General features: G+C 40.6%; 1 protein-coding gene across 1 annotated transcript in view; it reads right to left on the reverse strand.

Moving 5' to 3' along the window:
• The window catches only part of wdr11 (WD repeat domain 11), a 50,433-nt gene extending 35,664 nt beyond the window's left edge, over positions 1 to 14,769 (reverse strand). Inside the window, exons 1-10 of the mRNA XM_084561916.1 lie at positions 14,601 to 14,769; positions 13,181 to 13,292; positions 11,846 to 11,999; positions 11,448 to 11,621; positions 10,981 to 11,182; positions 7,901 to 8,066; positions 5,209 to 5,311; positions 4,360 to 4,558; positions 3,521 to 3,621; positions 1,678 to 1,854 (exon numbers count right to left, since the gene is read on the reverse strand). Of these exons, the coding sequence (XP_084418042.1) occupies positions 1,678 to 1,854; positions 3,521 to 3,621; positions 4,360 to 4,558; positions 5,209 to 5,311; positions 7,901 to 8,066; positions 10,981 to 11,182; positions 11,448 to 11,621; positions 11,846 to 11,999; positions 13,181 to 13,292; positions 14,601 to 14,686 (1,474 nt within the window). The 5' untranslated portion in view covers positions 14,687 to 14,769. The remainder of the gene's footprint in view (positions 1 to 1,677; positions 1,855 to 3,520; positions 3,622 to 4,359; positions 4,559 to 5,208; positions 5,312 to 7,900; positions 8,067 to 10,980; positions 11,183 to 11,447; positions 11,622 to 11,845; positions 12,000 to 13,180; positions 13,293 to 14,600) is intronic.
• Positions 14,770 to 15,081: the final 312 nt, after the last annotated feature.

A 15,081-nucleotide genomic window follows, 5' to 3' on the forward strand; every position in this document is an offset into this window, starting at 1 on the left:
TAACCATGGTAAGGATTATGAAATCCCATTTCAGAAAAACAGAATTACTCAGAATTACTGCAATTTACTTCCATGTCTGTGGAGACTCATTTAATACAAGTAGTGAAGGCTTTGTGGGAATTTAATTAAGGCATTAAGTTATGCAAAGGATTCTTATGACACAGTTAAGTTGACATCCTGAATATAAAAAGTTATCAATTCATAATTTTATCTTGCTAAATTAAGAAAAACTCTCACATTCCCAAAGTCTAAAACCACAAATATAATGAGAACAATGAGAGAAAAAAAAATAGATTCTAAAAGGCTAGAGGACAAAGGAACCACTTGCTGACGGCACGAGCGGCAAAAAGTAGCATCATTTCTAATTCTACAAACACAAACTCCAAGTTAAAATGACTTACAACTGCCAATGACCTAATTTTGCTGCCGGTGGTGTTCCTCTCTTGTAAGGTAAATTCCCCCATCGGTGAATCAGATCTGACATAAATAAATGAAGATAAGTCACGGAAAAGCTCCAGAAAAGCTTCAATAATGACAGACGTAAAAACAACCTAAAAACATTAATAAATCAATCTATATTTCTTCTGGAGCGTGAAGATTAATTTCATATTCAAAACTTTAGCTCGACAAGTAAAAAAGTTCCAGTAAGTAGCAATAAGAGAGATAATCCATTTGGAACCAGACAGAGAAACTAAGCAAAGACACTGTTTTTTTTTGAAAAATGCAGCTTGAAAACAATTTTTATAGGTGCAGTCCTCTAAACTATCAATCCACCAAATTACTTTATCAGAAATAAAGTAGTTGAAAAAAAAAGTTTTCTTACCGTTTCTTATAGATGAATGATGTGATCTACAGCACGTGTAGATTAATAGGCCCCTTGGTTTCAGCTCAAATGGAAACAATTCCAGAAGTGTTTTCAAAATGACCACGCGTAACCATGGTTTCAATGCACCAAATAGCCTCAGAAGCTACCTAAATTATGTGAATATCGCAAGTCTGGAGGTGAGCAATGAGACCTTTTTCAGTCCAGTACATGATATCAAGGAAAGATACACGATACAGAAGCCAGACCTGACTTTGCTTGACTTTATGTGATAGAATTTGTATGTGCATCAGTCAAATCTGATTAATATCAGCTTTCAAAGTTAAAGGACATTGACCAAAATAAAGTTAGAAAAGGTTGTTAACAGACCCTAGAGTTTCAGGCTGGCACCACCAACGGATGTTCTTAATAAAAACCTTAACACCCACCCCGAGTCATTTAGAACTGAAGAAGCTACTTGGATGAGTAGTGAGTCATCTTCAAGAAAACTCAACGAGTCCAGTAGATTATATGTTGGATATACCATAACCAGGATGACTGAGAATCCTCACAGAGAAGATATGAAAAACTTTTCACCACAGGTTACACTTCGACTAGGAATGTGCAAAGTTTCCAGACACCAGCTTTATTTACGGCTCAATCCACACTATGACCAATGTCTCTCAATCATCCTGCGTAAGAACTAAACCTGCTGATTCATGTTAACAATACAGAAAATCAATAAGACACTTGTACTTACTGTGGCAATATGGATTTTCCCATATAGGCTTTCAATCCAGAATCTGTGAGTGGTTTGTCTATTCCTTTTATCTGTTTTTGGTTTGCGTGTAAGTCGGCGGTGCAGTTTTGCTTACCCACAGCCAGAAGGGGCTGGTAGTGGTTGATGTTTTTGGTGGTAAGAGGTGGACACATGCGGAGGGCAAACGGTGGCAGTGGCAGACCAGAAAGCAGGCCAGTTAGCAGGAACTTCAACTGGACCTCCTGCTGGTTGGATGTTGGAGGAGTCGCCTCGCCAGCTATCAAGGTCTGGCCTAGAGGTAAAACCATAATACAGAAAGCTTTAAGGTGGACCAAAACTTACTGTTCAGTTGCTACTTGAGTAATGGAACAACTAAACAAAAACGAAACATAGGAAATGTAACATGCTTGGCAGTGCTACAACATGCCCTTTTTTTTATTTGAGGAAAAAGGTGAGAGTAGTTTTCTTCCTGCATCTTAACATGCAGTACAACTAAATGCTAACACATAAGATCATATGCATAAGAAAGCTGCATAAGTCTGCACTAATTAAATAGGCCCTGGATCACAACTTGATCTGAATGGTATACTATATCTATGCCTCCCTGTGAGGAACCAACGGGATTGTGGTCACTGCTGATACTACTATACTAGATACTGGACACCGAATTTTGCACCGGGACGAGTTTGCAGTTTTCTCGCTTCAGGAATTCCACTGTAGATCCTGACTACTTGTAATAGAGCTCATTAGCACTTTAATGAATAAAACTTTCCACTTGGCTGTAACGATTAAACACCATCTTTCACAAAACATATAATCTACAGATTTATTTTTTATATATATTTCTGTAAAAAAATGACTAATGCACCAGTTTTGATGGCCATGCTCTTCACAATCAGACAGCCAATGACTCAGTGTTATACATTTTAAAAGGACAGTCATCATGTCTTATTTATTTGCTGCTGAGCATCTCTGACGATGTAAGAATGGCACTGTGGCCTTGAGGTTTCAAAAAACGAAATGAGGAGGTTAGTCCAAACAAACCAACATACCAATAAAAACTAGCTATACAATAGATTGCCATGAAGCAGCAAATGAAAATGTGCAGTGAAGGCAAATACGCTTTGCCATTTCTGAATATGACGGCGTTCTTGTGTCATCCGAGTTTAACTACACACTTTTCCCTTTTTGCAGAATTTTAGTAACCTGCAAGCCAGTGATATTCCCTCATAACAGGAGGTTTAGTCAGCAACTGTCAGAGGGAGCGGCCGCTCCAGGGAGTAGCTGGCTCCAATCAGTATGCGTGTGTGTGACAGGGAGACACAGCAAAATCCTCTCCTCTAACTACTACCTCTCCACCTCCCCAAAGCTCATTGTAAGTTTGGCTCTTGCTGAATATAACTGACTGAATGTAGAAAAAAAAGAAAAAAAGAAAAAGCATCAAAAGTTTCATTCATTATTATTTCAAATCCACATTTATCTTTTGATAGGTAACTCTCTTCTAAATCAATACAAAAGGGGAAAGAGTGGGTGGAGATGGAAACACATCATAAGACAAAGGAGAAGTTGAAACAAGGGAAGAAAATGTGAGAGACAGGAAGGGCCGAGCACCCGTGGGACTCTTTGTACCGAGTTGCTCAGACTGGGGAATAACACTGGCCTGTGTAGTGCACAGCGGAGAAACTAGCAGTCACACATTAAAGCAGAAACTCAAGGGGTGCCCTAAGGCCCACACAACTCACAGAGGTACAATAAAAGAAGACCTCATGCACACAAACACACACGTACGTACACACATCTAACTGTGTCTTCTTCATTCTTTTGAGTTTTCTCATCTTTCTTTCATGAAAGTCTATGGAGGGAGTGGGGAAACCTTTGCAGCAATACAAAGTCATACATGTGAAATTCTACTTTTGAAGCATCAAACAGCGTCGCCGTGGATACATAGACAGACGTACCGATCATGCTGTTGAGTGAGAGGTCCTGAATCCTTTTCTGGTTTGGACCCAGCGGTGCTCCACAAAATGACACAGGGGAGTAGAGCGGCGACAGACCCGAACTGATACAGAAGAAAGAAAGAAAGAAAGAAAGAATATTAGAAAATTATTTCACAAGCCTTGCACATATCCGTTACTGAAGCCGCTGAATGGGGAGTGATGAATGAATGTTGCATGTGCAAATGATGGATATCGTCTGCTTTTTAATGAATTATTGAGCAAGTGAGCGACAGCAGCATTCTTACAGGATGACACGGCTTCTGATTCCTAGTATTGATTAGATGCTACTCAATAAAAACAAAGAAAAAAAAAAAAACGATTCCTCAGAAATTCCTTCCTTTTTTTCTGTCTGCCAAAAATGTCAAATCAGAACTTAAAAAAAAGTAATAATTCCGTCTACAGCAGCGTGAAAGAAAATTCCCAGTCTTCCTAAATTAGAAAAACCAAAATGAAAGCAAAAACATGTCATCTCTTTCTTGTTTGATACTGTACATTCCTCTTGCCTCTTGCCTAAATTAAACTGACTTGCTCACACGCAGCAAAGGGAACTCACTCCATCTCACCAAGGAAGCAAACTTTAGAAAGAGAAATACAAATCTAGGGAGCGCTCCATCAAAGGAAAGCAGGGCTCATCAACGACAGCCAGATTCTCAACCACAATGTAGGTCAGAGGATTATGTAGCTTAAAGTCAGTTTAAGTAACCTTACAAAGTTGTCAAACTTTTCACCCTTACCGCTCCATGTCATCTGCAAAACTGTAATAGAACTTTGCAGAATTGCGTACGTGTTTTTGCGAGTACCTAGGATTGGCAGCGGCCTTGCCAGTGTGAGCTTTGAGCTCCCACAGCATGACTCTGCCGTCGCTGACCATGAGGGCAGCGTTGTTTTCGTTGACAGGGCAGATAACCATGCGGTATGGCCGGACAGTCTTGGTGACTCGAATGGCATCGCACTGAGAACGCAGGTCGTACACAAGCTCCTGGACACTCTGTTCTGGGTCTGTAGGACAGAACGAGAGAAGTTAATGTGGTAGAGAGACGCAATGAGGACATGGACAAAGAAGAATGGTGGGGGATAAAATCAACTGTGATGGAACCAGAGCAAATTGGTGAAGATGTAAAAGGAAAGGGACTCAAACAAGGAGAAAAAAGACACATTGAGTAGGAAGAGGAAAAGTGTGATAGAGAAACCAGAAGGACAATGTTTGAATAAGAGTAAAAGAACAAAAGAAAAGCAAAGCAGAGAGACACAAGTCAGGGTTTAAGGAGATAAGAAAAGAATCTAAGCAAATGAAAGTGGCTGAGAGAAACAAAAGCAAATGTCAGTTAAAAAGAAAAATGAGCAGAGCAAGATGTGTGTGGAAGAGATAGCACGTAGAATAAGAGACGGAGAGAAAGAGATTTAGCGAGACAATGGACTCCCATTTGCCTATAACACTATGCCAAAGATAAATGAGACAGTAAGAGGCTAAATACCCACTGGAGCATAGGAAAAAAAAAAAAGCTAGAGCATGTGAGCGTAGTGCAGTTTGGGCTGAATAGATGATGACTGGGATATGGCAGAGGAGTCAGAGCAGTCTGTGAGTGGGTATGGTACAACTAGCATGTGCTGAATGTGAGCGGTTGAAGCCCTGTGAAGAGGTTTCATACCTGCTGCTTCGTCTGGAGCCGTAGTAGAGCGACACACTCGTAGCGTGATACAACCGTTCTCATGGAGACAGTAGAGGGCATCACGCTGAGCACAGGGAATCACCTAAACACAGAGGAGTCAGGGGATAAAGGTGATCATGTGAGTTCATAAGGTTTGTCAACAGTTTTTTTTTTTTTTAACGCTTAGTGTTGTACAGGTGATGCTTCATGTTTGCTCTTAGCTCTGCATCAAGATGCCAATCTACAGTAGCTGTTTCACAGAATGAGAAGCTCTTAACAAATTCATCACTATGTGCATATGTGGTTTTGTTTAATGTGGTGCAAGTAAACATGTAAAGAACGGGTTCTGTCATTTAAAAAGCAACCAGAGTAGTTAACTTCTGTTTGTTACTTGTAACCGATCATAGACAGTATAAAGATGGACGACGGAGATGCTGCTCAAAAGTGAAGCCAAAGCAAGTAGAGCTCCCCCTGGTGATTGACTTCAGTATAGGTCATGAGCTCCAACCCCTCCATGTGAGCGTATCGGACTTGGGCTGAACTAAAACACTAAAATACACATCAAATAAAAGAAATTCCAGGATGTTTTCAGTCATTTTAGGTAGTTAATATAATACTGATGCATTGTCCATTTTTCTGATGAGTTTTGTTTTAGTTTACATTTCTTTTAACTCTTGGAGGTTTAGCAGAGCACAGTATTAACTGAAAGAAAACGCGAGTGAGTCCGGCAGGATTGTGGGAGGGTTATCGATAACATGGTTCCACTCTCGGTAACCGCACTGGGAAGACTCTGGCTCCAAACTGGCAAGATGGTGGCGCCCGTATCCCCAGGAAAATAGCATCAGTTTAGCCAATGCAAGGAAGTGGGGACACATTGTCCGTATTTAAATACAGTCTATGTAACAGATATAGCATGTAAAATTGGAGCATTGACTAATAAATGGCTTAAGCATTGTCTCAATGATCAATCTGACGTCTGGGAGGATTTTTCACACTCAGACACAAACTTGTGTTTCTATCTGTCAAAGGACTTTCCATTGACTTAATGCATAGCCACTTATCCAAACCATTTCAACTACACGTCTAACCCTAACTCTGACTATAAGATAATCGTTAACTTTACCCTAAAACCAAGTCTTTGCAGGTTATAAGTATAGTATTTCACAAGAGTTTGGCTCAGACTAACTAAAAACAAGACCACACACCACACAAATGTTTGCCCCCCACCTCAACCACATCTATATTTTCCATTTAACATTTACTTTAAAGTCCTACATACAGTCCACCATGGTGACACACATTATGCGAGGCACATCCGCATCTTGTCAAAACTGAACATTTTAACTTGACAGATTTTGTATTAGACTGTATTGGATGTTCGGTGTAGGTGACGTAGACGACATGTACATGATAAACTGGAAACTACACATTGTGTATATGCTAAACCTGACAGTGGAGTGTCTATACTCCAGCTAGACCTTTGCTAAGCTGTGTCATCAGTCATGCAAATTGGCTGTTTGACAAGCACTTTATAACACTTAGGGAAGGGAGGCACTGGCCGTACAGAGCGTGGGCGTCTGAGAAATCCCACTCTGCTTTAGCTCTTGGTGACTTTAAGGCTTACTCCAACTTCAAAGCTTCCATCTCTACCTTTGTGTTGTTAAACCGTGGATGCATTTATTAAAACAAGATCACTGACAGCCAAGAAAAAGTGTGATATATGAGAATGCAGCAATATAAAGAACAGGACTCAGTTTGACACATGAAGAATATGTCAACAGACTGCAGAAGTAAGCTGAGGAACAGTAAAATTGTCCATGCATGTACATTCAGAAATGTGAAATTTGAGAACATTGCTTTAAAAGGCATATTATGGATTATTTACAGTGCAACCAATGAAAACCACAAGATCTACTGACTATTGACTAGCCACCAAAATGGTCTTTCTACAGTCACAGAGAGACACAGAGGGTTAAGACAGAAAGCAGAGTGAACAGAGCAACATTAAGAGAGTTTCTGTTCCATTACTGACCCTGCAGCTGTGACAAATCCCCTCTATAATACCCCCACAGCATTCATCAATTTCCAATTAGAGATACACACCCTAAAAGAAGGGAATTGGCAACTAAAGGTCAACCTTGTCGCTGGCAGTGACTATATAGAGAGGAATCAGAAGTCAGGTGATATGTTTGCTGGAGAGAGATATTTTTTCGTCTGTAGTTAAGGAGCACATGGCTCGGCTGAGCAGTCATCACACCTTGATGAGGTGAGCACTCAGAGGGAGGAAGAAAAGTAGACGACTTTATCACTCACTGCAGGGCGAATTGGCTTCCTGGAAGAATCATCCATTAAAAAAAGGACAGATTTTGGTGAAGCCCTTCGAGAAATATATTACAAGTAGAAACTGTGCCCTGGGTTCATATGAGGAGATCCTTTACATTTTTTTTCACCTAGACAAACTAAGATGTGCAAAGATTTGGCAACTTTTTTTTTTTTTACATGTAATTTCCAAATGCACAGCAGGCATGTCTGATCCACTTCAGACAGGGCTGAGATCTGACAGAATTCGTACCTTGAAAAATTATTGCAAAATTGTCAAATTAAAACTTCGGATCAAAAAAAAAAATAAAAAAAATGAAACTCATTAGATTCTCTCACACAAACTTTGCCGCACATGTGCACAACACCTCACCTGCGTGAAGGGCACCCCGGAGCGCTCGATGGCCACCACACCCACCGTCTGGCTGAGCTCCAGGTCCAGGATTAAAATCTCTCTGGGATAAAGCAGCAGCATGTGGTTTCTCTTGGATGGCAGGTAGGACAGCTGCAGGCAGTCGTTCAACGTCACCGCCTCCGCACTGCAGCATAACAAAGCAGTGGAAAGACACTATTAAGGAAAGGGAAGTTAATTTCGGTGTCAGGTTAGCTTCTGAACCGGGAAAATGTAACACTATGAATTACAGGATGCAGCGCAAGTCAGTGAGCATTCAAATCACAATCAAGATATAATGAGACCATGGTGTAACAAAAACAAAGGCATGTGCAAATGTTACGTACACCAGTGTGATGCTGGACTTGAAAGTCTTAAAGCAAGTTGAATAAAAACTGTCTCATTTCTAATACCAACTTGATATTTATTCATGTCTTCCCATACGGAAAGATGAATGAATTAGTTATCACTGTTGCGGTCTCTCTGAGTTGCAGGCAAACAAGGGTAAACTTAAAGGTGGATTTGGTTTAATCGTGGGCGTCTGATGAATTAAGCATGCATTGGAAGAGTTAGGCAGAGTTATTCCCCTTACATTATTTTACTCAAACATAAAGCTGGTCTGTTATTTGCTGCAGCTTCTTTCATGTGCGTTTAAGATTAATGGCACATACTATCATCCAATGCAGCAGCCAGGTTTGATCTCTCCCAGTGACAACAAGTGCTGTCACAAATGTTTAGCAGATCAGCCAAGAAAGAACAGAGGCCTGGCTTTCACTGAATCTATGAGCAGGTCCACGGTCATAACTCACTCCAACAGCTTCATTCCTCTAGGTCACGGTGAGATCAAATAAAGAAGAGACAAACTGTATAACTCAATGGAGATCATTATCATCTGGGGGAAGCATAACAGATCAAATGGCTGCAGTGGACAAACTTTTACGATGTACTGAGCTAAATCATGCCAGCTCACTAAAATCCGGCCATGGGGAGATGGGAGCTCAAACATCTGAGCCGCCAAAGGCTAAACATCAGAAAGAGACAGTGAATGAGAATTCTGTGTCTTAGATGGTAAAAAAGAAAGCAACACATTTTTACAGAGAGAAAAAGAAAGTAGAATGAGTTCTGTAAGGTGTGTTTGATGGCGCAGGAGCCAACGTGGAAAACTCAATTTAATTATCAAAAAACCCAGATGACATTCAAGTCAAACATTGGGTTTATGCATTATTCTGCGCAGTCGCTGCAGCTTGAACGTTTGATATCTAGACTATACAGAATACACTTCCACAAGTTGACACAGGCAGACAGTGGGACATAAATTAGGAATTTGATTTGACGGCTTTGATTTGCACATGAACATCTAATATGTGCATATTTGCGCTGGCAGCTCAAGCAGCAGCCAAAAAAAACAATGATACGATAAAACCACTGCCTGTTTAATAAAAAAAGGACATGACCCTCTGGATCTCCGAAGAGCAGTTCTGAAGCTCACTATGGGTGCCTCTGGCCACTGGTTGTCATCTTACCAGTGCCCAACACTCTCTTCTCTTACTCCGGACTAATTCATAATGTGCATATATTTCTGTTGTAAAGTTGGGCATTTTAACATCGAGGTCTGACGTGCATCTAACCAGAAATGTAACTGTGCGCCACGGCGACGCAGGACGCAAGAGCTGCGATTGGTCCGCTTGGTAGTAGCGCATTTCTGCTTTAGTATTTCCAGCTGCTTCTCCATCTCTGCAATATTCAAATTGATTGTTTTGAATCAATAAAGATGGAACACATCAAGGAAAGTTTGACTGTGGAGGTTCGGAGATGCAGACATATTTCGGCGAGAGATTCAGTTGCCATTGTTGAAAGTGAAGCAGGAAGTAGAAACAAAAACTAACCCTGACAAGCTGATAATTCCCTCACTGACTTCTTAATTAAAACTATGTGAGACCGTCACGAAAAACATATTCACCAGTTGCTCAAAAGGGGAATTATGGGTATTCAATTTGACATTGCCGTGTCACAATTTCAGCTCAAGACTCAAATCCTAAGAACCATAAGTGACTCCACTTAATAATTTAATGCTCTTCATAAATATTTCTGACAGTAGTACTACTACTACTACTCTGTCGTGTTAATATTAACATACTCTGTAAGGCCAAGTATGGGTGGGAAGCCGTTTTCTGTTTATCTTAATGAAGGGACCAAATCCGTGTTGCTAACAACCAGAGTAACGGCAACCTAATGAGACACTAATGTGCATGATATAGTACTGTAGTCAATGAGTTTATGATGAGTCTGGGCAGAACAGAACCTTGCTTAAATCCCCCATCTATCAACCACAGAGCCAGTGAGAGGAGATACTGCAACACTGAACATGATAAACACCCAAACACATGCAAGGACTGAAGGAATAGAGCATTTTCAAGAGCAATTATACAAAGTGTGAAAGGTGAGGAAGTGAAGTGTGACATACCAACAGAAAAAATAAAGACGGGACGAGAGAGAATAAAGACAAACAACGATTAATGGAGTGCTTGTTATTACAGATAATTGGGTGGGAGGACAGAGAGACTGGTCTGCTGCTGCTATAAATATGTCAGAAACCCTCAGACAGGAAGTTGAGAGCACACCAAACACATTATGTACAATTCTTTGTAAAAACAATGCCCTATACTATTTCAAAAGGTTACCACTTAATGCCATGGAATTAAGTAAGTCATTACCTGTGTGTCTTAGTGCAAAAAAACATAGATCAAGCAAAAAATGCCAAGTGCTCAAATAATTCCCTATTCTTCTGGCAGCTACAGTTCCTTCATTTTCTAACCTTTGACTTGATTTAGAATCAGCTCTAAGCTTGAAGAGGAAATTCAATGCTGGAAATAAAGTTATATCAAAACTAGGCCTTGTAACATGCATTTATTCTTGAGCAATGCTACTAGTTAGGCTTGACCCTAGACAAGGAGCTCTGAGGGGGAAGGAAAATGTCCCAATCATCACAATCAGCAGGGTATATGTCATGAACATGTCAATCTGAAAGACTACTGGGGAAAATCTAATTAAATTAAACTTACGTTGGTTTTTCATTGGTGATGAGCACTTTGACTTTGTTTAGGGCCTTCTTGGCGCCGGTAGGGGCCGGGGCAGCGGTGGGTGGAGGTTTGGTGTGTGCTGGGCTTGCATGCGGACTGGCGATGTAGACCTTTTTGCCACTGCTGCCTGGTGGTTTGGCGGGGGTAAAGTCTGTGATAAAGACTATTCCTTCGCTGGTCAGCACTGCAGAGAAAGAAAAGGGAAAGAACATTTATAATGATACTTGTCACAGATCGACACTATCAGTATTCTGTTAGCAACTTTGCAAAATAAGATGATACAGAATACAAAACACAGAGTCTCTGATACAGGTTAAGGTATAGTCAGATATTCTGATCCAAGACCTGCAACTACGGTAAAGACCCAGCCTTTATATGCAGGCTGGAAAGTGTAACAAGAACTGAATTAAAGCAAAGTCAGATGTCTTGACAGTATTTTGTTCACCTACATGCCATGTTGGTCGGGTCAAAGGGGTCAAAAGAAAATGAAAGGATGTTCTCAGCGTAGCTCTTCTTCCACAACTTGGTGCCAGTGTCTCCATTCCACAGAACAATGTAGTTGGGAGGGTGGACCGCTAACAGAAGATCACGACACGCATCCTGATTCCACAACCACTCCAAGTCTGACAGAGGATGAGACAGAGAGGAGAAGGTGGCACTGAAGAAGCATGGTGTGAGCCAGCAGGAGTGGCAGTAACAGCATCTTAATGAAAACAAATAGCCAACAACTGGGCAACAGTCCAATGTGTCTTCTTGGCAGGGCTGCCAAGATAATGTCCCGTTCCTGCATTGAGCTGACAAAGACTCTGCCCAAGCCTACATGATTGGTTTCTCTGAGACGTCTTACCCTGGATAGGTTTGGAGTGCTCCTGGATCTCACAGTGGGCAGTGCCACTGACCACGTCCCAAACTATAATCTTCCCAGAGGCATCTCCCGAGGCCAGCCGCAGACAGTAGGGCGAGCTCAGGTTGTGGTAGTAATTTTCCCTGGACCATTTCACCTGCCAATACAAGACACTGACTGAGCATAGATACGGACAGACTTTGACTTTCAGTCAGAAAGTCAACAGCGAAAGTTTTTCTGAAACAGAACATGAGGAAATTTACTCCATGTGGCTTAGAGGAGAAAACCTCAGCAAAATAAAGTAATGAGATGCAGGCTCTGTAAGAAACACACACAACATCACAAAGCAACCAATGCAAGTTATATACCTAAAAAGACTCCATATACAAGATGGTGTGTAAATAATTGATTATGTCTGTGCATTTGTTCCGTAATAGGCACGCTCTTTACTGTGGCTACTTCTTTTTTTATTCAGCAAGCTTTCTTATGTTGGACTGGGTGGTGAGGGATGGCCCACTGCTGTGGCTGCAGTGCTTTACAAGATTAAAGTGTACTTCGGAGTGAAGAATATAAGCCTTGGAAGGAGCCCAGGCACCGATAATCACTGCTGAATTTATAGCCCATTATTTACCCTTCCACAAAACACACAAACATACATATAAAAACACACACAGACATATACACAATAGGGTTCTCTGTCAGTGCCGAAGCAACCATTATCAGCGCTGCTGGGGTTGGTTTACACAGTGAAGCAGAGCTGAATCTGTCTGCTGAGGAGAGGCAAAAATACTTGGCGCAAGGTCACGCAATGCTAATGTTAGTACTGGGAGACATAAATATCACAGTACCGGCACACGTGTGACAATATTTCACCTTAAAGGAAGAATATCAGGACAAAACAGACACATATTTTAAGAAAATATCGTATAAATGTTCTGGAGATATTCAAAGCTTATAAACCACTACATTTTAAAGGTCAGCAGGTATGATTTATGTTTTTGCTTTCAAGAATCAGGCATTCAAAAAATGTGTTTTATAAATGACAGTGTCCGAAGTGTCTGCTTTTTACATTAAGCAGACTAAACTGCTAACTTAAATGTTTCACACTTACCTGTCAGTTATTTCTCTGTGCCTTTATTCATTTTCTAATATTTTCTACTTTTCAAATTCAGTATTGTCGTGTATGTAGCAGCAGTGAATTGATAGAAATATTCTTTAAGTCATTACATTGCTCAACTAATACTGATAATTTGGAGGGTTTTCTTTTCTTGAAGAGTCAGTCCCGCTTTACAAATAAACAAATACACGGGTGAAAAGGTGTTTAGTTGTGAATTTTACCTTGACCACATTGGCCTTGTGTCTCTCCAGCACCTGGATGGTCTGGGACGTCTTTGGATCGATTATCAGAATACTGGAGTGGCATCCCTGAGCTATCAGCCCCTGCCAACCCCTACAAGGAATGAAAGCCAGGCAGGAAGAGAAGGAGAGGAGAGATTAAGAGGAAAGTGACTGAGGAGGCAAGTGTGAGGGAACTGAAAGCACTTTCCACTATAGAGTAAAAATAACAGTTTGCAAGTGGTACACTCAGACCGTGATGATTCTGTGTTTCCAGTTGGTAGTTTGATAGTTTGTTTATACTCTTTCCTATGAATGCACATCGATCAGGCATAAGATTATGACCACCTTCATAATATTGTGTAAGTCTCCTTTGTGCCTCTAAAGCAGTTGTGACTCATCAGAGAATGGACACAGGTCTTCTGAGGGTGTCCTGTGGTGTCTGGCCCCCTGCCTTTGGGCCCTATAGGTTGAGGGGAGGAGCCTCTGTGTATCATCCCACAGATACTTGATCAGTTTGGGATCCAATGAATTTGGAGGCCAGGTCAACACCTTGAGCTGTTTTTCATGTTTTTTTTTTTAGTTGTTCCTAAAGCTTTTTTGAGTGTGTGCCTGCATCCTGCTGGGGATGGCTACTGCCCTCAAGGAGTGGGGGTGCCTGGTCTGGTCTAGGTGGGTGCTACATGTCTAAGCAACATCCACACGAATGTTTCCCTGCAGAACATCGTATGTTATTTACTTCACCTGTCAGCGGTCATAATGTTATGCCTGATCATTGTGTATCTAACTCATCATTTCACTCTGTGCATACAACATCTGAAAAACTTGTGAGAGAGCATAAAAACCTCAACTAAATTGCCCATCAAATTTCAATATCCATTATAAGTGAAGATAGTTTTTAGTCCCAGTACTAAGAGAAGTATGTAATGAAAAAAAGTATAGATTTTACAATTTCCCCATATAAAAATAACTATACTTCCACATGCTATGTACTTGAATGAGGTAAATAATATCTAGAAACTTTACTCTTAGATGAGTTTTATAAAATATTATTGATGAATAATCAGTAATGCTATGATAGCATTGCTGTGACCTTTGTGCTAGTTTCTTCACGAACAGGCATAACTTAAGGTCACACTATGGCCACAGTCTCTGGTGGTTAACTATTGAATATATGGAATTCATCAGGCCCAGAAAAATGTCACATCACATGACACAAGAATTCCTGTATGTTTTAAGTTTGTTGCGAAAAATCGACATTAGCAACAGCACTTGCATCTTTCTAAACAGAAATACAGGTAAATAATATAAGGACACGTCATGCGATGCTAATGACAGGTCGTGAATGTCATCTGTAAGTCGCACATCTGAACTGAATTAACCAGCTATCAAATTATGCTAGCGGCAGTGGTGCAGTACTCACCAATCTACAGCGGTTTTATTCTGCAAATTGAGCGTGCCAGTCAACGTCCGAGCCGCGAGTTTGATGTTGACCGTGTAAGGAATCATTTTTGGTGATGAGTATTTATGCTACATTAACATTTATCAGACAAACGTTGCTCAAATTAATTAGCTTCCGCGCTGCGGCTCTGTTGTGAATTCTAACAGGAAGTGACACGGTGTTTCTATACGGAACGCCGTGTGGGAACAAATTCGAGCGAGACAAGGTTCCACAACGGACATCTCATAAGTGTTCGATGAGGAATAGCAAAAATAAATAAATAAATAAATATATAATAAATAAATAAATAAATAAAATCTTCTTGTAGCAAAAATAATTCTGTGTGTGTAATAATTTGCTCTTCAAGCATCCTCGAATTCTTTAAGCATCCTCTAATTCCCAGAGGAATTCATTTAAGTGCTAGCTTAGATAGAAGAGAATAGAATAGAATAGTCTTTATTGT

Source organism: Chelon labrosus (assembly GCF_963514085.1).
Source record: "Chelon labrosus genome assembly, chromosome: 15".
Lineage (NCBI taxonomy): Eukaryota > Metazoa > Chordata > Actinopteri > Mugiliformes > Mugilidae > Chelon > Chelon labrosus.